Genomic DNA, 22,991 nt, shown 5'->3' on the forward strand with positions numbered 1-22,991 from the left:
CACTTGAACCCCATTACTTGCTGCTCACAGCTATATTTTTTATTATTATTCTGCCCTAAAACTGATCATGCAGACCAAACTGTAAGGCGTAGAGAACTGAAACTTTGAGGGAAGGTAGTCCCCCTCTACAGCGTATCAAAGTTTCGGCCCGATCGGCCTCAAGGTGGCGCTATAGTGATCATGTTTACGTTTTGGCCCATAACTCCTAAACCGTTTGTCGCACACTAAAGTCGCACACTAAAGTCTTACATCATTGGATTCCTTGGCTCAAGACGAACAAAATGGTAATTTGCATAATTCGAAAAACCTACTTTTTCAAACTCCTAGGCCGTATGTCCGATTCGCACGAAAATTGGGGTGTGTCTACTATGAACCCTCCTGACAAAAAGTTATCTAAGAATTTTGATTCATCGAAGCGTTGCGAAAAGATGGATTGAAGTGAACAGAAAGGTGAGAGAGGGTTGTCTTCGCCCCATTACACACTGCAACAAAATACATTTTTGATTTGTTTTTGTTTTGGCTTGTTTTCCCAATATAAATACCTAAAACTCCTTTAAAACAATGTACATTTTCTTTAGCAGCTTTACTACAGAAGAAAAAAATTGTTATCTGAGAATGCTGAATATAATATTAAAAATATAAATATTTTAAAATATCTAAAAATCCTTTAAAAAATAAAAGATGCATTCACCTGAGAAGCAGCATATAAGATATTTAGACTTGCATTTAGAGATTAGATCTTGAATATAAGTATATTTTGCATTTATTGCACTCACAGAAGTATAACCAAGTGAAAAAATACACTTACAGTTGTGCTCAAAAGTTTGCATACCCTTGGAGAATTGGTAATATATGTACCATTTTTAAAGAAAACATGAGTGAGCAGGCAAAACACATTTCTTTTATTTCTTATGGGATTCATATTCAACTGTAGGTTATAACAGAATGGCACAATCATAAAACAAAACATGGCAACAAAGAAAAAAAATTAAATGACCCCTGTTTAAATGTCTTCATACCCTTAGTTCTTAATACTGTGTATTTCCCCCTTTAGCATCAATAACAGCATGCAGTCTTTTGTAATACTTGTCTATGAGGCCCCAAATTCTTGCAGGTGGTATAGCTGCCAATTCGTCTTGGCAAAATGCCTCCAGGTCATGCAAAGTCTTTGGTCGTCTTGCATGAACAGCATGTTTGAGATCTCCCCAGAGTGGCTCGATGATATTAAGGTCAGGAGACTGTGATGGCCACTCCAGAACCTTCACCTTTTTCTGCTGTAACCACTGGAGGGTCAACTTGGCCTTGTGCTTAGGGTCATTGTCATGCTCAAATGTCTAAGAGCATCCCATGCGCAGCTTTCGTGCAGAAGAATGCAAACGGTCTGTCAGTATTTTCTGATAACATGCTGCATTCATCTTGCCATCATTTTTCACAAGATTCCCCATGCCTTCAGAGCTCACACACCATCAAAACATCAAGCCACCACCATGCTTCACAGTGGGGATGGTATTATTTTCACTATAGGCCTTGTTGACCCCTCTCCAAACATAGCTCTTATGGTTGTGACCATTTAGCTCAATTTTGGTCTCGTCACTCCAAATTACAGTGTGCCAGAAGCTGTGAGGCGTGTCAAGGTGTTGTCGGGCATATTGTAACCAGGCTTTTTTGTGGCATTGGTGCAGTAAAGGTTCCTTTCTGGCAACTCGACCATGCAGCTCATTTTTGTTCAAGTATCATCGTATTGTGCTCCTTGAAACAACCACACCGTCTTTTTCCAGAGCAGCCTGTATTTCTCCTGAGGTTACCTGTGGGTTTTTCTTTGTATCCTGAACAATTCTTCTGGCAGTTGTGGCTGAAATCTTTCTTGGTCTACCTGACCTTGGCTTGGTATCAAGAGATCCCCGAATTTTCCACTTCTTAATAAATGATTGAACAGTACTGACTGGCATTTTCAAGGCTTTGGATATCTTTCTATATCCTTTTCCATCTTTATAAAGTTCCATTACCTTGTTACGCAGGTCTTTTGACAGTTCTTTTCTGCTCCCCATGGCTCAGTATCTAGCCTGCTCAGTGCATCCACGTGGGAGCTAACAAACTCATTGACTATTTATACACAGACACTAACTGCAATTTAAAAAGCCACAGGTGTGGGAAATTAACATTTAATTGACATTTAAACCTGTGTGTATCACCTTGTGTGTCTGTAACAAGGCCAAACATTCAAGGGTATGTAAACTTTTGATCAGGGCCATTTGGGTGATATCTGTTATCATTATGATTTAAAAAGGACCCAAACAACTATGTGATAATAAATGGCTTCATATGATCACTATCCTTAAATAAAAGAAAAAAGATAAATAATATTCAGTCATATTTTCAAAATCAATGCCAAACTTTCACAATTTCTGCCAGGGTACGCAAACTTTTGAGCACAACTGTGTAGGGCTTTACTGGTTGTTTAGATCAGTGTTACTATCAGAAATAATCATTATTCCTTTAGTTATTAATTAATATTTAAATTAAATAATAGAATCTAACTAATTAAAACCTCATATGGGGCTCCAGTAAATGTAGTGCGCTACGTTTAGGAGCGGGTTTGGTTATTAGCAATAATCAATAATTATCAAAGATAATTATTAATTATTCAAATCAATAGAACATTGAGAATCAATGTTAGCTTTTTTTAATCCTTTAAATCAACAATTTTCAAAGATAATCACTAATCATTAACATCGATTAAACATTAATTAAAATTAACACTAGCTTATTGATCCTTCAAAATCAACAATCATCAAAGATAATTATCAATTATCAAAAATCAATAGAATATTAATAAGGATTAATATTGCCGGGGCACCACCCTGGAATCAGGGACTAATAACCAGATAGTATAACAGTCTCAATATTAGATTGTTCTCTTAGGAAAATCGACATCCGAATATCGATTTTCAAAAAGAAACAATGAATGAAGGCTTGAATCCGAGCACTGACATCCCGTCAGCATTGGACACAGGTGTATGCAAAACAAACCAAAACACTTCTCTTTGAAATACAACAAAGTTTATTTATGCAGTAATATCAATTAATAATTAATACAATGCAGTCAATAAACGTCCGACTTACAACTACAAACTAAACAGTGATATGATTAGATATGGTAACCAAAATAATCCTATAATACATGAGGGTGTGTGTGTGAGAGAGAGAGTGTGTGTGTGTGTAAAGAGGGACGTGCACAAAATGGCGGACGTGACTCTCGTGGAGAGTATGTCACGTGAGACTTCCGGCCAGAGAATATGGCCGCGAATGTGGGCGGAGAGAAACCAGTCAATGGCATCTGCCAGTTTACCGTGTGTATCCGCTTGTACGATAGCTCAGGGACAAAGCTGAGCTTTATCACGAAGCTATCTACTAGCCAAAAATGTGTGCGAGAATGTTTGTGAGGGGTCTCGTGTGCGTGCGTGGTTAGTACGAGAGAGAGAGAGAATAAAGTGACGGCCCCAAAGCCGATTTCGCGATCGTGGGAGAGAAAGCAGCTGTTAGTTTATCACTCAGAGACGCGGTGGACGGCTCGTAAACCGTCCCGCGGTCTTTGATTCTTTAATGAATAAACTCAGTGTGCTCAGATGGCAGAAATGCACAACAGTCCAATGTGGTTGGACTACAACACAACAGATCTCTTTCGTGATAATTAAATACCTTGAGTATCGGCGGTCCGTAAACTGTACAAGCAATAACCTTGATACACAAGAATAACACACTATACAGTGCATCCGGAAAGTATTCACAGCGCTTCACGTTTTTCCACATTTTGTTATGTTACAGCCTTATTCCATAATGGATTAAATTCATTATTTTCCTAAAAATTCTACAAACAATACCCCATAATGACAACGTGAAAGAAGTTTGTTTGAAATCTTAGCAAATTTATTAAAAATAAAAAACAAAAAAAAAATAAAAATAAAAACACACGTACATAAGTATTCACAGCCTTTGCCATGACACTCAAAATTGAGCTCAGGTGCATCCCGTTTCCACTGATCATCCTTGAGATGTTTCTACAAATTGATTGGAGTCCACCTGCGGTAAATTCAGTTGATTGGACATGATTTGGAAAGGCACACACCTGTCTATATAAGGTCCCACAGTTAACAGTGCAAATTTGCAAAGATTTCAAACAAACTACTTTCACGTTGTCATTATGGGGTATTGTTTGTAGAATTTTGAGGAAAATAATGAATATAATCCATTTTGGAATAAGGCTGTAACATAACAAAATGTGGAAAAAGTGAAGTGCTGTGAATACTTTCCGGATGCACTGTAATATTCTATCTCTGCCCAGACGTAAACCTCTTACTTGAATCGCATGAGGATGCAGGTAGAATGCGTGTTCATCCGTCGTTTGACTCCGACTCGGTTCTTTGAGGCTCGGGTGATGACGGGAGGCCGTTTCCTCGCTCTGTCAGCGGGCGGTATGGCTGCTGATTCTCGGCGGGCTGGCAGAGAAATCAGCGACATCGACTTGATTGAAGATGGAAGAGAAATCTTTTATCTCTTCACTTCTGCAGGCAAACGGATGAAGATGTGGATTGCTCGGCGGTCTCCTTCGGATCCGTTAGAGTGTTCGATGGAACACAGAGTAATCTCAACTCGTCCAGCGAGATGGAGATTGTATGGCCATAGTTTCAAGTCGGACGTTACTTCCTTGTGCCACGAGGCTAAACCTGAGAGCAGCGATGAGCTGCGTCTACACACGGCGAGCAAAGTTGCTGGAAGTAAAACCCGGAAGCATCTCAGAGATATTTCTACTCGCGATGATGTCATGGTTGAGGGACATTCTGTTATGTGCCTCATCCAATAGGAGTTGAGAGTTCGATCCTTTAGTGAGCAAGGCTTCATGGGATTTGTAGTCTGTTTTGGACTCCCTTTGTTTGATTTTGGCATGTTTTTTATCAGTAAGATTTATGACGGAGTGTCTCAGTCAGGTTTTACGACTGTTAGGCCTGCCTTTGTCTTCTATCTGACTACATGAGGCCCAACAACTGTATATACAAAATACACTTATATTTAAGCTACATTCTCTTAAAGCAAGTCTAAATATCTTATATATTGCTTCACAAGTAAATGTATCTTTTAAGGATTTTTAGACTATTTTAAATGGAAAACAAAACAAAAACACTTGATAACAATAGGATTTTTTGCAGTGAATTTCTTTACTGAATCAAACATAATAAAAAAGTATTTTTTCCTTTTAATTCAGTGAATGCCATTTAGAGGTATTTTTAAAAGATAATTTGTCCTCTTTATTGTTAGTAAGCATGTTTAATACAACCTTTTAAGTCAGGGCACAAGCTGAATAATCAGTTAAGAGCTAATGATTAATTGTTGCAATAATCGCCGAATAGTCGAATAATCGTTCAAATAATCATTAGATTAATCGATTATCAAAATAATCGTTAGCTGCAACCCTATCCTGGAGCAGCAAAAGGGATTTCCGATCAATACCTAATAAGCATTAATATGAACATCATGCCTTGCCCAGCCTTACACACGCTCCACCTATGATTTCATCTACCCGATTTACCCTCCTGAACATGTTACAGTCTAGATCACTTGGACAGCCTTCAAACTGTGTTACACTCAAGTTAAGGGTATTAGCACACCAGATTTAGCTGTATAAAAATTTATTAAAGAACAACTGATGGTACAAATACACTAAATCAATTTTTAGGAACAATTTAAGAACATGTATTTATTATATTATAATAAAACTTGGCATGTTTTGCTAACAGTAGAGAAGCTAATGAAAATATCTGATCTCTTCTCTATATAAATATACAGTATGGCACAGATTAAATTATTCACAGAAACAGGTCTCTTTCACAGGGCCTAGTGAGGAGGATGAAAAACCTCAGAATGTTTTGCTAACAGTAGAGAAGCTAATGACTCAGCAAAATTATATTCTTGTATAAGTTGCATATTTGGACCCAAATAATTTATAAAATGGTTTTAAAAACATTCTTTTAAACTTTTTTCTAAATATGGAAAAGAACATGTTTTAGTAAAAATCATATGCTCTGGCTGACAAGAGAACATGTAAATATTTTGTAGCCATTTTAAAGGTCAAAGCTAAAGCTGTTCTGCTTAATTCCAAAAAATCTATCTTTATGAAAAAATCTTGATGGACGGAGAATGAGAACATCCCTGATGGACTTTTACATTTTTTTTATACATAAAGATTCCATTAATTTTTCTTAATTTTGAAAACATTTACTATTCCATCCATACATTTTATTTATTTATTCATTCATTTATTTTTTGGTATCACAAATGGAGACATTGTAAATGAGAATTTTAAGTACATTTAATTAAAAGGTATGTACAATATTAAAGGGGTCATAAAATGCTATTATTTAACAATTGTATTATCTTCCCTAAGGTCCACTGACAATGTCAGTAAAGGGTTTTGCACCAACACTGTCATAGTTTAGCAATAAATGATCATTTTCCACCCTGTCTCTAGCCCTCTGTCTGAAACACTTGGTTTTGGCATAAGCGTCTCATTAAAACTTCAATGTAAACGACATTAATATATTAATATTTAAGAAAAACACACAAGAGGTAATGATGTACAGTATATTGTGGTTATTGGATGGTTATTTTTTTATTCCATATTCAAAAGTTTACTTACGTTTTCAAATGAATTCATTAAAATTTTAATCAAATGAAAATAATTTTTCGACATACTGCAATATTTTTATTAAGTGCTTTTATACAAAATCCTCACAGCACAATCCGAATCAACACTGGAGATATTTTTGTCAAATTAATTGCTGCGCAACAGAACAGATATTGCTTAAATACATTATTATTATTATTACATTACTGTAAACATTACACAACTATACAGTAGTACTAATGTTTTGGTCTTTTTTCACCATTTCACACGTTTAATTTTAATTTTTTTATTTTGCTTTAATTTGAGCGTTTACATGTGTTTTGACGTTAGTCTCTTACCTCTGGATAAGCAGTTCGCTACACGGCCCAGTGTAATAATTATTAAACCCAAAAAGCTGGTTTAATTAAATAAACATAGTCTTTATGTGCCACAGAGTGCACGTGATGATCATGATCCAGTGTTTTCAGTGTTTGAGTGTCCAGCTTCACACATTCATTTTGAAGGACGCAGCACATGCAGATTATATATTTATTTAATTAAATCACAGCCTTTTGCGGTTTAATAATCCCACCAGGACAGATTGCAATTTTAATTTGATAAATTGTGTATTCAAATATTCATTTTATTCCCAAATATGTCAAATTCATTTACATTCCACACTTTATAGCTAATGCCATTTTTATCGTGGAAATCATGAGGCATTATATGTGGTAACCGTGGTGTAAGTGGATTTCGATCATTAAATTATTACAAATTCTTTCACATAATGTGAATTCATTTTCAAAAACATCAGCAGTCCGACCGTCGTCATTGTCTAAAATTTACAACTCAAACGTATTTGTAGTTAACACAACAACAATGCTGGAACAAAAAAATATTTTACACTATCAATATTATTTAAACTATTGCCTCAAGCAAAAGCAAAGATGACAGTAGATGAGCAGAGAATGTACGTGAAAGGGGTTAGTTCATGAGTCAACCACTGATGTTGTTTCACAAAGCACAGCCGGCGGCAGTGACAAAACGATACCAATTATTTGTATTTGACACCTATCCTAAGTCCTTATTATTGTCATGTTTTTGTACATGTAACAAAAACCTTGTAAGCGACAAAAAAAAAATTCCAGTACAAACGATCATTTTCCAGGACATTTAGGTATTATTTATCTGCATTGCAAAATTCCAGGTTTTCCAGGATGCGTGGGAACCCTGATAATATATACAATTTATTTTATATAATATAACATGATTAACTAAAAAAAAGCTACATCACTTTGTCACTATAAGAAATCTATGATATATATATCTATCAAATTCAATCTTACAAGATCAGCTCTTTGCATATTCTAATATACACAGTTTTGTCCTACAATACTCAGGAGCAAATATATGTTTATTCTTACAATTTACCTGTTATAGCAGACGTCTGAGACTCCTGCTCAGCAATAATAGAGTAACCAAGGTAACCAAGATATTCCAGACAGCGCTGCACATCCAGGAAAGTAGTTAACCTGTAAGAAGATAACAGTTTGATAACTGATCAAAAAGCTTGATAACTAACAAACTGATGAATCATTTACAAACAGTTCAGAAAATGGAAATGTTATCTTTGCACATAAAATTTATTTTAACTCTAAATAATTTTTAAACATTTTCAGCTAATGTACATCTTAAAGTTGTAATTAAGTGCTTTGACAAGCGCAGTTCTGTTAGTTGTTTTTAGTGGGGCGGGACATCGCTTAAAAAAAAATAAAAATAAAAAAAATTGCCAAAAGGCTTTCGTTTACGTCGCAGCACACACACACCCCTTTCCACCATGCTGCTCATGTCAGAACTGGTTACCGGGGAAACTGAAAACCGACCTCAATACCGGCCAACTTTTCCACTTACTTCAGAACCGAACAGCGGTGGTCCGTGAGGGAATTTTCAGAGGCAAATATATAAATTAGTATCGAAAGATCAAACCAATAAATGATTGCAGTGGGTCTAAATATAATGTATTATGATATGTTATTTGCTAGTAATTATGCTCCCGTAAACAGATGATTTTTCTCTTCCTGATTTCTTAAAATAGTCTTGATAACTGCAGATGTGTTATACTCTTTCCGCTCATCAACTCACACTTTTCGATAACTTGTAAATACAACAAACGAACGGAACAATTGACACAGCGGCAGTAACATGTACAGTAACACCTACTCACCTAATAGAAGTTTGTGTCGACGATCCTCCACTGCTTTATTGCGTGATATATATATATATATATATATATATATATATATATATATATATATATATATATATATATATATATATGATCATGTTGTTCAGTCTTTCACACATTTTTTGATCTTCCAATAACTTGTATTTCATCGATATTTTGGCATATTTTTAAAGTTTCTCTTCACCATTCGTGTTATCCACAAGCAGGCTTGATGAAGTGTAAACGTGATACTGAAAGCTGATTGGCTAGAATGGTTATCTCTGACAATGATTGGTTATGAACGTTGAAGGAGACAAATTTAATTTTGCCTACGTTTGGCTTTTTTTAGAAGCTTTTTGAGCAGAAGCAGATGATGTTGCATCATTTGAATATCCATTTTGATTGGTCAGTTTACTAATGAGAGGAGGCTTTATCCCGTCAGTCTCCTTTGGCATTCAAACCGATTCATACAGTAATTAAAACAACTTTCTACTGCGCATAATAGAAAAATAAATAGAAAGTTTTTTTTCCCATTAAAGGTATCTGAGTTGTGTATATTAGTAGGTAAACTAATTTAAACAATGTTCATTTTGAATACATTTTTGAGGAGGCTTAGCCTCCCTTGCCGCCTCTGACCAGCTGCCGCTGAAACCGATCTATGATCTAATTGACAACTTTAATAATGCAGATGAATGAGAAACAAGTGAGTACAAAATCTAAATTTCAACGTTTTAAATCACAATAAACTAAATATAAACAATAAAGAACACTTACTCCTGCTATACATCCCAAGAAACCTCTGAAAAATGCCTGCATTAAAAATATAAATAAACTCCAGCCACTTTCTCTGTATCCAACTCGTGTTCCATTCAGAAGCGATCATCTCTGGAAAGTGCCTTGTAAAATACCTCAAAAACTGCAAATTTACCGTTACTCATGCCAGTGGGCCGTAACCAATGTAGTGTTTTGGGAGGGAAACAGCTGAAAATACACCTTCACCATCTCTGAGTTTGCTGCTTCAACGCCACGTTTGTTTACGTGACAGGCTGTTGAAAGGGCTGGGTTAAAACTGACTAAAAAATGTTGCCCATTGGTTTAACTGCTCAGCGGTCTTGCATACGTCAGCAGAGAAGAATCAGTCATATCAGCAGAAGAATAAATTGTTACATTTTGATAAAAAATTACTATGAAAAATGTTTTATATAAAAACAAAAACAAATATGCATGAAAGAATCGTTCACAATAAGACCAGTAACATGCATGCAGAAGAAAATAAATAGGGTTAATTTTAATTTCATGCCAACTTTAATGTATATCTAAACTTATTTCAGATTATAAAGTACCACCATAATTCTTGAAATAAGACACATGGTTTTATACATACGTCCACTGTGAGAGGTAGCCCTGGTAGGTGATCCAGCCCTGGTCATTTGTGCAGACCGTGTTGTTCACATCCAGTCCCCAGGGGACATAGGGGAAAACATCAAACAGATCCAGTAGCTCCTCGGGGGACAAAGCACAGTCTCTGTCCTAAAGCAAATACAAAAAAGTATAGAAAAGACACAGATGAACATTCAGCAAATAGAGGGATTGATACCTCCAAACAAATGTAATTAAAAAATATTTTACTACATTTAAGACTGAAGTGACTGAGATGGTTATCTAAAGTATTAACCCATCCTAACATTCCCTTTTAATAAAATTGGATGTTTTAATAATAATTGTATATTTTAATAATAAATATCTTAAAGGGATGAAATATGATCTTTGAATAATAAATATTTAAATCATATATTGAAATATGGAATAAAATATTGAATTTGAACATTCATGCTGGTTTAATCAAACTATAATCAACATTTTGTCAGCAATGCCATCCTGAGAGACTTAGCCAAACATACCATATCATGTTTGTCAAAGACACTCTGTAAGAACAGGTAGGTATTGTGATTGAGCTCGGTGGTGCAGTCTGGGGGTATTTTTAACCTGTAGGAACATAAACATTGTTTCAGAAGGATGACCGTAAAATTAGCAGATTAGCATAGCTGAATTAAATTAGGATTCCTGTAAAGTCACAAATGTGGAGCAATCAAAGGAGATTAAGATTAAGCCTAAGAGAGATCCAGTCTTTTCTTAAATCACTGTTTCATTGACACAAGAACGCTCCATAGACACAATAAGACCATGTCTCATATTTATTTTGTCTAATAAATTAATAATTCCTGTATTACTGGTTGCTGTACTGAACAGTAAACAACATTAAAGAGATAGCTCACCCATCATTTCCTATCCTTCATGTCTTCCATGGAGGAAAGTATACAGCTATAAAGTCACTAATCACCTTCACTGTGTAGAATAAAGATGCACTAAAAGTGAATGGTGACTGAGGCTAACATTCTGCCTAAAATCTCCTTTTGTGTTCCACAGCAGAAAGAAAGTCATATGGGGTTGGAACAAGTGAGTAAATTATTTTTTGGTGAACTACTCCTTTAACATATGCACCAGAGACTACAACTAATGCCCAGCTGTATTTAAATGAAATTCGAACCTGAGGGACCTGAAACAATATTATAATCAACAGAAAACACTTCAGGTTTCTTTTCATCAAGACTGAACTATGAATATTTCCCTCTTGCATGTCAGGTGCAAAAATGAGTTGATCGAGAGAAGGCTTCAGAAGTGCAGCTTTGAATTTGGCTAATGAATCTGATTGGCTGAACGAGTGACTGATGGGACAGGGTTGTTCTCACGGGGGAAACAGGAAGTCCTGATGCAACTCTAGATTGTCATCATATCCAAACCTCCGCAAGACAGCCCAAGTGGTCTCATGCCTTCCTCTTTCAATGAACAGAGTATGCAAAAAAAGGAAACCTGTGGAAAGAGGTATCAAAAATTAAATAGAAACCTTGCACATTACTTCGGGGAAAGACTTCCTTAGCAAACAACATGGTCAGCTAAAAGACATCTTTATATTTGTCATTCTATTGATTTTTATTTACGAATGATACCCCATGAACATTATCTATCATGAAAAGTGGGCCACCATGCCTGTGTCCAGTTATTCAATGTCATTTTTTTAAATATTTGTTTAATTCATTTCCTAGAGTGTTTGGGTCCTTTGCCTGCCCCAGACAATAAATGAAGCTTAAATGAGAGCTAGCTGAACCCAATTCTGAAATATGCTTGATTCCAGGAACACTGACATGAAAGTTTAAGGTCTATAGAACAAATTTACTCTAGACCAGCACATTTAAAGCTTAATACATTAAATGCAGCATCACCTTTCAGGGTGAGTCCATTGTTACGCACTCCATCTGACAGGTTTTTTCTCACAACATTTTTTACATCCTCCAGGGCCTGAGGAGCTAGTGGGGTGTTGAAACAGGTTCCCTAGAGAGAGAAAAAAAGAATCACTTAAAGACATTTAATACACAGGGCCACTTTACAAAGTTGTATTAATGGCTGTCATTAAAAACTACAGTATATTCCATCATTTGCAAAACATATGATTAAAAAAACAATTGTGTTTTGATTTAAAGTAAGGTTAAGAGTGGAAGATTATCACTTCGCGTCGGGTGGTTCTTTGCCTCCATGTCATGCATTTAAAATCATTTAAAGCACACCTAGCCGTGGATTATCCCTTACATAAATTCTTTCAAGCACTGGAGTCCTGGCAGCTCAACCGACCAGTTTCACAGACTGTCAACACTCTCCACAAGTAAACTTGATAGCTTTTTTTTAAATATATATTTAATGATTATTATTTTTATCAGGAATATTATCAGGGATAACAAATCCCATTAGCGCAGTTATATGGGAGTTAGTATTTGCTTATTTTTCTTTTGCTTCACATGATGTTTTTGAAAGTGACAAATTTATAGATTACAGTTTATCATAAATGTGTTGTTTGGTAGCAAGAGGTTGGCCAAATTTGATGTCATGATTTTTAACACTTTTGAAACCACTATGGCTGTAACTGTTCTTGTTGGGGAGATCACATTTTCTCAGCTTATTCATGTCATAAAAATTCAAGACGAATATACAGTAAACTGTATGGCGAAACTTTCCCCAAGCTGTTACTATTTTAAGCATTAACATGACTAATTGCGTAAAATTATTTTTCTCGTTGCAACCTCTATGCATTCAATAATTATACATTATTTTACTCAGAGCTTCTTGACCTTTAGATTTAGAAATGTAGCCACATAGTCCAAATAAATCCTGCATCTAGTTATTTTTTGCAAATATATTTAATAATCCTGATTAGTGGCCATCCGATATATCGCCGAGGCTGATAAATATATTTTTCCGTTTGGCCCATTTATTTCTTGATGGCGCCATTATGTGTGTGAGTAAAGGTACAGACAGGAGCAGCCTGGCACCTAAAATCTCCTTTTGTTCAGCAGAAAGAAAGTGATATGGAGTTGGAACAAGTGAGTAAATTATATGTATATATGTTAATTGTTAATCATCATAGGACATTACTTTAAAAGCCCACACAGCTGATGATGTTTTTCATTTAGTAGTTCATTTTAGTAGAATTTTAGCATGTATTTTAGTCATTTTAGCATGTTGAGATTTTAGTAGAAAACATCAACATGCTTACATTTCTTCATCATAACCTGGCCTGAAAAGAAATCAAGAAATACATGCTGCTATGATAATCTGGTCTCAGTAAATAGTAACAAAAAGGTCCTGCACTTTTTCTCCCTTTTATGTTGTTCAAAGGGAAGAACAATTGGTTTATTTATGTCTAAAGAGAGATTAACTGTTAAATTTTCTGCTCCTTTTTTCCTCCTAATTTCTTTTGTTCAAAGAGGAGATGTACAGCTTTCTTATTTATTTTATTTATTTTCAAAAAGGAGACTTTTTTTTTACACATACTTCCATTAAAAAAAAAATGGTTTCAAGTTTCAATTATAATAAAAACCCTTCTGTTTTCTTCCCGTCCATTGAGCGCTCAACTAGTAACTTCCTCTGAAGCTCGTATTCTATCAGCCAGATTCAAAAACTTCAGGATCAGGATCAAAAGTTCCTCTCATTCACAAATCATGACGGTTACTCCATAACAATTCAAGCAGGCGATCCAGGCCGTTTAAACTGTCAGGAGATTGAGGCTCGCGGTGGATCCGCACGAGCGCGTGAGTGCAACTTCAAGGCTGCCGCCGAAACCAGGAAAATGCTGCCTCTGGAGGCTGTATACGGAGGTACGATGAAAATAAGGTGCTTTTCAAACTGTTCGGAGACCAGTTTCCTCAAGAGTTCCATTCATTCAAAACAACTGTCAGTTATGCCATTAACTGATTAGGCAGCAAGGTAGCAAGTCAGCTGCCTAAGTTTTCGGATGCAGCCCAAGGTAAAAGTGCTTCACTTGTGCTGTAGGTAAATGTCTTATTCACTATGCACTGTATGTACAATTGGTTTGATTCTGTATTTTTTTAGAAAATGAGATTGCTGATGTGGACATGCCATCCATGGTTGCTGGACTACTGTGTGTACTGTTATTTCCTTCTTCCTAATATATTAATAATTTCTTCATGTGCAAATAAATGTAAAAAATTTGATAACTAAACAGAAATCTGAAGAAACTGATAAACTATTTAAAATACAATATTATTTTTTAGTTTTGTGTAAAATTGTGTAAATATAGTTGTGGCTGGGCCGTGATGAAGCACTGAATCAGCTGATCAGCGGGAAAGCAAGATAAGGGGCAGCCGGAGACGCCAGTTTGAGAGAGAGAGATGCACGTGGCCGCATTGCAGGTGTGTCTGTGTCCATATGTTATATGTTGTTTTAAGTTCATTTATATCATTAAAGTTTATGTTTACTGTTCAGCCAGTTCCCGCCTCCTCCTTGCCTGTCCTTACCTGTTACAGTGTGCCGAAACCCGGGAGGGAGGAGGGATGCACTGTCGCGGAGTCCTCGCCGCTGCCATCCGCCAGGGAAGGAGCTGGGGGAGGAGTGAGCTGGCGGCCTCCAGAGGGTGGAGGAGCGGTTGAGGATTGGGCAACAGCACGTCCGGGAGCCGGCGAGCAAGTTCTCCTCTCTCTCTCTCTGTGTGTCTCCGCTCGTCCTTTCCCTCTCCCCACGCCTCCCCTCATCTCTCCCCCAGGTTCACAGGAGGCAAGGTGGACCACCGGCTTATAGAACAGCCGGAAGGGCAGCGTCTTCCAGAGATGGGGGGAGGGGGGGAGTTAGTCAGACCGGTGGCTCCCTGGCCTGAATTGGGCGGGGGAGGAGTGTGACGAGGAGGAGGGCGTGGCTGGGCTGTGATGGATCACGGCCGGCACTGAATCAGCTGATCAGCGGGAGAGCAAGATAAGGGGCAGCCAGAGACACCGGTTTGAGAGAGACACATGCAGCCGCGTTGCATGTGTATCTGTGTCCTTATGTTTTATGTTGTTTTAAGTTAATTTATATCATTAAAGTTTATGTTTACTGTTCAGCCGGTTCCTGCATCCTCCTTGCCAGTCCTTACCTGTTACAAAAGTGCTAAATAAGAGTTTATTATTATTATTAGCAATTTTATGTTTGTTATTTACTATATAAAATAGTGTGATATATCGGCATTGTATCGGCCTATCGGCCACCCTGCTCAATGGATATCGGGATCGGCATTGGCCATTAAAAAACCCATAATGGTCAACCACTAATCCTGATGAGGATTCATGAAGATAGAACCAAGAGCACATGACATCTGTTTTTCTCTCTCTGCAGGGCATGAGACTGATGGACCATATTTAGTGCTTATAATAACCTCTAAATAATAATAATCACAGAATGAATGAAACTATGCCTGTTATCAGACAACAGATGGTTTTGTCACTGCTTGATAAAGACAGCAGAAGTTTTTGCAAATGTTGAGCAAGTCCACATTAAGCACTTACATTTTTTACCTTTACAAAGTAAAACTTTCTGTAACTGGTGGTTTCCTAGCAATAAGACTGTATTTTTCTATTTTTCACTTTGTCATTTTGTTTCAGACATTATATTCTGAAAAAAGGAGGTAATTTTAGATTTTTATTGTGATTTCAGGTATCCATCCCACCAGCGGTATGAGTTGTCTGCTCTGATAACAGCAGAGGCTATGCCTACCTTAAAGCTATCAGATTATGTGAGTTTTAAGTAGTCCTTTTTATCTCTCTTTCCTTTTTATATCTATTTTTGCAATTAATTTATACACTATGATTATTTAATACAATGTAATTTCTTTGTGTCATAGGTTTACAGTTAAAAAGCAGCTACACTATGTCTTCCAGCTGTGTTTGAAGACTGAATTTGTGATCCATATAGAATTTTTTATTGTTTCAATTATTTACTTGGGTTTATGCATAAACATTTTGCCTAGTCACAAAATTAATAATTAAAATAAAAACTAATCACACTTTATTTCACTTTTTCTTTTTCACATTGTGAAGGGCTCACATATATTGTCCACATATACTGAAAGACTGACTCTGAACCTAATTGTGTATTTCTACTCAGACAGATGCTGTTGGACCCCACAACCAGAGGGACTGCCACTCAAACACACCAAAATACACAGTGATGGATGGTGAAGACATCATAGAAGTTTGTGCAGATATTTTAGTGAAATTTAGCCTTCATTGCATCTATTTTGTGTTTCCATGGGACTTTGCTCTTCCTTGAATGATTGTTTGTCAGTATGGAAGAAAATTGCTCTCTCAATAAAAGAATGTTCAAGTTTCTGTCCCAGCCTTAATGTGTGGAGCAATGTGGGACTGCTAATTCATTTACATATGCATTTACTGACTCTTTCACGTTATTAATTTGTTGATGTACTTATTAATCTAAATATGTATATATAATGTATATATAATATTTTAGTGATTTATGCATTTGGAATTATTTCATCACAATCATTTATTTTATCACAATCATGTATTAATGTATTCAGCTAACAATTGCTTTAAAATCATTTTTTCCACAATTTTTCATTTAAATAGAAAATAAAAGTACTTAATTGACACATGCCTTACTTTTATTTATGTAATTGTTTGTTTGTGTTTATATTTAATATAAAACCATAATTGAGGCTAGGGTTAGGTTTAATATATAAAGCATCAAAAAGGTTTTTTATAGCACTACTGAGTTTCTATATAGCACTTTCAAAGGATGGTTCTTTATAAAACCTTTAAATAAGGGTTCTATTTAGCACCAAAAAGGGTTCTGCTATTGTTACAAGTTAAAGAACCCTTATTTGGTACTATTTAGAACCATTTTTCTTAAGAATGTAACTTTAGGAGACTCCACAGCATAAAGATTACATCTACAAATACATTAAAGCAAAGTACTATACTCTACACAGCAGATATCTTACCTGGAAAAAGGTGAGCTCATAATCATTCAGAATGCCATCGTTATCCAAATCAGACACTTTAAAGATGCGCGTCAATGCCCGGACACAGGCAAGTCTCATCTGTGAACCAAAATATGTAGTTTTAAAAAGTACTGTAAGTTTTATTTAAGCAACCAAATAAATAATTTAAAAAATGCATAATAGTGCAGACCTCTTTCTGATCAGGACAGTAGAGTGGCCCTGTTGGGTGAAGGACAGCCTTCTGTGCATAATAAAACAACTCAGAGATATTCTTCAGACTCTTGGCTGAACACTATAAGAAATGGTAGAAAAGCCACACATCCACAAACAATGATCATTAGCTTTCTTTAAAAGTTAGTTATACTGACAAAGGAAAACAGAGTGAATATTGAAAACAGAGTTTATTAATTCCTCTACTAAAGTAACACAAAGCTTTTTAAGCTTCATGATAATGAACTGATTGATAATGAAAATGACCTTGATGACCTTGATTATAGCTATAAAATAAAAAAGCTCATTAAGTATTCAGAAACTGCTGGCCAATGGTGCATATTCATGTATTAATTAGAGGCCGACCGATAGTGTATTTTGCTGATAATGATAACTAAGGTGGTAGAAAGGGCCAATAACAAAGAGATGACCATGTATACATAGCGCCCTCATGCGACTACAATAGAGTACTAAAGTTACCAATAGCATAACAGCTATTGATTAGACAGACAAATTACCTGCAAGTGATAAACCGAATATTCGACCCATCCTGTAAATTATTTCCACTGTCCGCAGTATTTTGAGTTAACAATCATATCACCTTAGTGATTCAGTGAAGAAAGAAATAACTTGGCATTAAAAAAAGAAAAGAAAAAAAAGAAAAAAAAATAAACAATATCCTCATCTACTGTATACAATTTCATTTGTATAAGTAAATCATAAATTGTAAAATTTTTGTGTATAATTCTGGCTCGCTATATTCTAATATGGTATTTTTAATCAAGTAATGATTTGACAACATAAAAGATTGCAGTAATGAAGGAAGCTGTAAACTGATGTCTCTCTCCATCTATTTCGCTCGCGCTCTCTCTCCCGGTAGTGTCTAAATTAACGTAACCTCCCGGTTACATAAAGTCTCGCGAGAGCCGCATGCGACATTCACTGTGTTGATTGTGTTTATTTGGGGTCCTACAGAAATCCTAGACCTACCCTTACCCCTAAACCTTACCCTGACATTAACCCTTCAACTAAATCTAACCCTAAACCTAACCTAGGTAACAGCGAATGAGACTCTTAGGCTGCGGGGGTGTTACCTTCAAGACACTAGCGTCGGCAAATGTACTTTGGCTGTACACTCAAAACCAGAGTGCATTATGGGTAACAATGAATGAACATATGTAGGGTACGAGTTATACATTGAAGGAGAAGCTACCAACGATTTACCTCAGAATGACATTACTGTGTGTGATTTTGTTGAGCAGATGAATGAATTTAATAAAATTCAGGATTAATATTCACTCAGCATTTATTATTAATAGTATCATTTATCATTATTACTGTTTTTATAGTTAATATTATGATAATTAACAGCAACAACAACCCTAATTCAGCAAATATGAATCAGAATCAGTGTGTGCAGAAATAAATGGCATATGTACACATTTAATCATGTTTACTGTAATTCCAAAATCTTTTTGTGATATTTGAATTGTAAACAATAATTTCTGACTTCTATATTATTAATTGTCCAAAATACAGAAGTAGCAGGTGTATAGAAAAAGTTTAGGAAAAAATCTATTGATATTTCTCACTTCGCACTGATAGTTTTGCATGAATACGTCACTTCTGGTCGGGCGGTCGCATACAGTCTAGTCGCACGAGTTGAAATATTTTAACACAGCCGAGGCTCAAATTGGATCCGAAAATGTTGCATCCGGAGATGGTCGGAACCTCACGCAGCCTCCGTGCGACTCTACATTGGAAATGAATGACTTCCGATCTATCGTCTGTCGGATGCAGTGAAAACGAGGCTTAAGGCCTAGGCTGCGTTCCACCTCACTTTTAACATCCACTCACTAACTCTCCCCTAAGCATTTCCCCTTGGGGGAATCCCCGCTACCATTATGGAAGTCTGTTCCACTTCGTTAAATGAGCAAGGGAAGTTTCTGCTGACAGACCCTCAACCCTAGATTTTGACCGAGGGAGCGAGCCTACTCTGATGTATGCTTCAGGCAGCTCCATATCCCACAATGCAATTTGAATTTGACATGACAGCAGATTGCACTTCATAAACCCCACCCCCTCACAACTCGAATGTATGATGGAAGTAAAGTTAGGTAAATTAAGCAGTTTAGAAAAGTTATATTGAGATTTAACAGCACAATACTTGTAGCTACCTTAAACTGTTTATCACAAAGTTATAGCCTATGTGTTCATTATGTTAACATTTTCGTTTGTGTAAATCTTGATTAATCCTTTCTAACAATTTATTCTAATGAAAAACAAAATTTAACAGATGAGATTTATACATAAGCCTCTGAAATTAATCTCCAAAAACATTGTTCTCTCAGGTGCAAAAATCACTAAATAATTCCACAAATTGACATCAGCCTTCAACATGCTCCTAGTGATCAAGGGTTAAGGGTGTTCCAGTTAAACCCATTGCACGTCTTCCACCAGTAGTGGACACTCGTGCAACGTAAGCAGTGACGTACATCTGAGTCCATGAGATGGAGTAAAGTTTGCGAGGGAAGGGGATACAAATTTGAAATGGAATGCAGCCCTAGAGACATGTAACTATGCATGCACATGTTCTCACCCCATTTGGCCTATAGGTGGCACTGTAGCAAAGGTAAACGTGTTTTGGGCCATAACTCCTAAACTGTATGTCCTACACTCAAGTCCCTTATATCATTAGATTCCGTTGCTCTGAAAACATTTTCAGATTTAATTTCAAATGCAAATATTTTTTGCAATTTGCGATTTTTTGTAAAATATACTTTTGCGAACTAGTCCTAGGCTGTTCGACTGATCGGAACCAAATCAGTGCAGAAATATTTTCTGCCATCCCAATATCAATAATTATCTGAATAATTATGAAAAGTCTGAACTTTCAATTAACCTTTGCAATGGTACGCCGTGCGCATGGCCACTTTTATGCAAATATGAGATATTTTCACAAAACTCTGGAAACTTATATATGGGGTTATTCTGAGGACACAAATAAAATTGCGCACCTCGGCCATTTGGTGGTGCTATAAAAATTAAAAACCTAAAAATGGCTCTAACTAAAGGCTAATTTATTTTTTTTATTTTTTATTACAGAACAAGAACACTTACAACAAAATATACATACATTGATCACAATGAACTTTGATACAATTATAGTAGCAACAAAAAGTAAAATTATAAAGAAAGAAAAAACAATAACAAATAATAATAATTAACCAAATAAAACCAGGGGATAACTTAAAATGAATTAACAAGAGAAAAGGTTTCAAGTATTCTATACATTCATTTTGCCTTTTTATTTCTTATATCTTTTAGAGTCTCAATATAATGCATCAGTTCAGTTTTAAATGGTATGATGTTAGGTTTATTGTTTGCCCATTTTTGTTTGTGTATATGGTATTTTCCATATATAATTAACAGATTTATCACCAAATTTTGTTCCAAACTCTTATTCTTAAATAATAAATATATATCTTTACCAGTTAGTCGAATCTTTAATTTTGTGTGTTTAAGTATTAAATATTCAATATCAATCCAAAAAAGTTGGGTAAACACACATTCAAAGAATAAGTGTTTTATGGATTCTTCCTCTAAGTCACAAAAAAACACATGTAGTCTTCGTGTCCCTAAAAAATCTTGAGACTACTTGTCTCACTGGGTAAATTAAATGAATAATTTTATATGTGACTTCTTTAACTTTATTGGTGAGACAGTATTTACTAGGTAACTTCCAGACCTTTTTCCATTCAATCTGATTATACAATGAATTCCAATATGGTTTGCATTTAGGTAACGATGTATTTCTGCATATTGTTTTTATAAATAAGTTGTTAAATTTTTTATCTAAAATCTCCACACCATTAATACTTATCTGAGTATTATATACAGAAATACACTCAGAGGATATATCACCCGATAAGAGTTGAATAAGGCCACCAGGAATGGCATCAAAAACTATTGCAAACTCTTCAGCAGTCACCGGAATCTTATAGTAATTAAGGAATTCACAATAATTAAAAAGTTGTCCATTACTCTTAAATAACTGTCTCACCAGTACAATACCGTTATCATACCAGTTTCTAAAAAATAAAGATTTGTTTTTAAACACAATATTCTTGTTATTCCATATTACAGATTTGTGTGGAGAGAAGTTATGTTTATAAATGAGCATCCATAACAAAAAAGCCTGTCTATGAAAACAAGATAGCTTTATCGGAACCTTGTTTACATCAAAATTACATCTCAAAAAAAATTCCAAACCTCCCAACTTTCCAAAAATCAGGTCAGGTATAATGTTCCATATTTTGTCTTTAAAGCATAAATAATTTATTCTTAAACACGCAATTAGCAGTATTAAAATCAAGTACATTCAGACCACCTTCTTCAATTGGATTGCATAGAATCGTCTTTTTTAAATAGTGCGGTCTGTTCTTCCAGATGAAATTAAACAAAACAGTATCTACTTCTTTTATAACTGATTGTGGAACGTCTAATGCAAGAGCTGTATAAACTAAGCGTGATAACCCTTCAGTTTTAGATAATAATATTCTACCTTTCAATGATAGATCTCTCATTAACCATGAATTTAATTTTTGTTTAATTTTCCCAATAATTGGTGTAAAATTCAAATTATTTCTCTCCTTCTGATTTTTACAGATCTTGATACCTAAATAATCTACCACCTCCTTCACTGGTATACCATGTATGTTATCAAGGTTACAAGTTCTCAAAGGAAACAAAACACATTTTTTGATGTTTAAAAATAAACCAGATACAGATGAGAAAGTATGAAGACAATCAATAGCTTTTTTATTTTAATTTCATTTTGCAAAAATAGGGTAGTATCGTCCGCTAATTGGGAGCATTTTATTTCTTTCTTCAAAAGTGTAATACCGCAAAATTTATCTCTTTTAATATGTATGGCCATAGTTTGTGTTACAAGTAAAAAAAGAAAGGGTGAGATTGGGCAGCCCTGTCGTATGCCTCTATTGATTTTAAACCTTGATGTTGTTCCATATGGCAACTTAATTGAACTGTTATAGTCATTATATAATGTTCGAATAGCTCGTTTAAAGAATTCTCCAAAACCAAAAAAATTTAAGGTCTCCAACATGAAATTATGATCAATAGTATCAAATGCTTTAAAAAAATCAACAAACAAAATAAAACTATTATCTGTAATAAAATCGTTGTAATCAATTAAATCCAAAATGAGCCTTATATTATTACAAATGTGTCGACCTTTCATAAATCCCGACTGACAATCATCAATAATGGGATCAATACAATCCTTTAGTCTTTCAGCAAATATACTTGTGAAAATTTTTGCATCATTATTAATCAATGTAATCGGGCGCCAATTTTCTAAAAGTAATACATTTTTATTGGGCTTTGGTAATAAAGTTATCAAACCTTGTCTCAGTGAACTTGGTAAATAACCGTATTGTATAGCCTCTCTAAATACAGCTAACAAAAAAGGTGACAACTCGTTTTGGAAGTATTTATAAAATTCACTAATTAAACCATCATTGCCGGGTGACTTATTG

General features: G+C 35.3%; 1 protein-coding gene across 2 annotated transcripts in view; it reads right to left on the minus strand.

Moving 5' to 3' along the window:
• LOC127446450 (mitochondrial Rho GTPase 1-A-like) overlaps positions 1–22,991 on the minus strand; it is an 88,225-nt gene that overhangs the window by 38,251 nt on the left and 26,983 nt on the right. For both annotated transcript variants that reach the window (XM_051707360.1, XM_051707359.1), the window contains exons 8-14: positions 17,414–17,515; positions 17,224–17,322; positions 12,164–12,272; positions 11,633–11,753; positions 10,784–10,868; positions 10,267–10,412; positions 8,090–8,190 (exon numbers count right to left, since the gene is read on the minus strand). In XM_051707360.1, coding sequence (XP_051563320.1) covers positions 8,090–8,190; positions 10,267–10,412; positions 10,784–10,868; positions 11,633–11,753; positions 12,164–12,272; positions 17,224–17,322; positions 17,414–17,515 — 763 coding nt within the window. The remainder of the gene's footprint in view (positions 1–8,089; positions 8,191–10,266; positions 10,413–10,783; positions 10,869–11,632; positions 11,754–12,163; positions 12,273–17,223; positions 17,323–17,413; positions 17,516–22,991) is intronic.

Source organism: Myxocyprinus asiaticus, chromosome 9 (genome assembly GCF_019703515.2).
Source record: "Myxocyprinus asiaticus isolate MX2 ecotype Aquarium Trade chromosome 9, UBuf_Myxa_2, whole genome shotgun sequence".
NCBI classification, from domain to species: Eukaryota; Metazoa; Chordata; class Actinopteri; order Cypriniformes; family Catostomidae; genus Myxocyprinus; species Myxocyprinus asiaticus.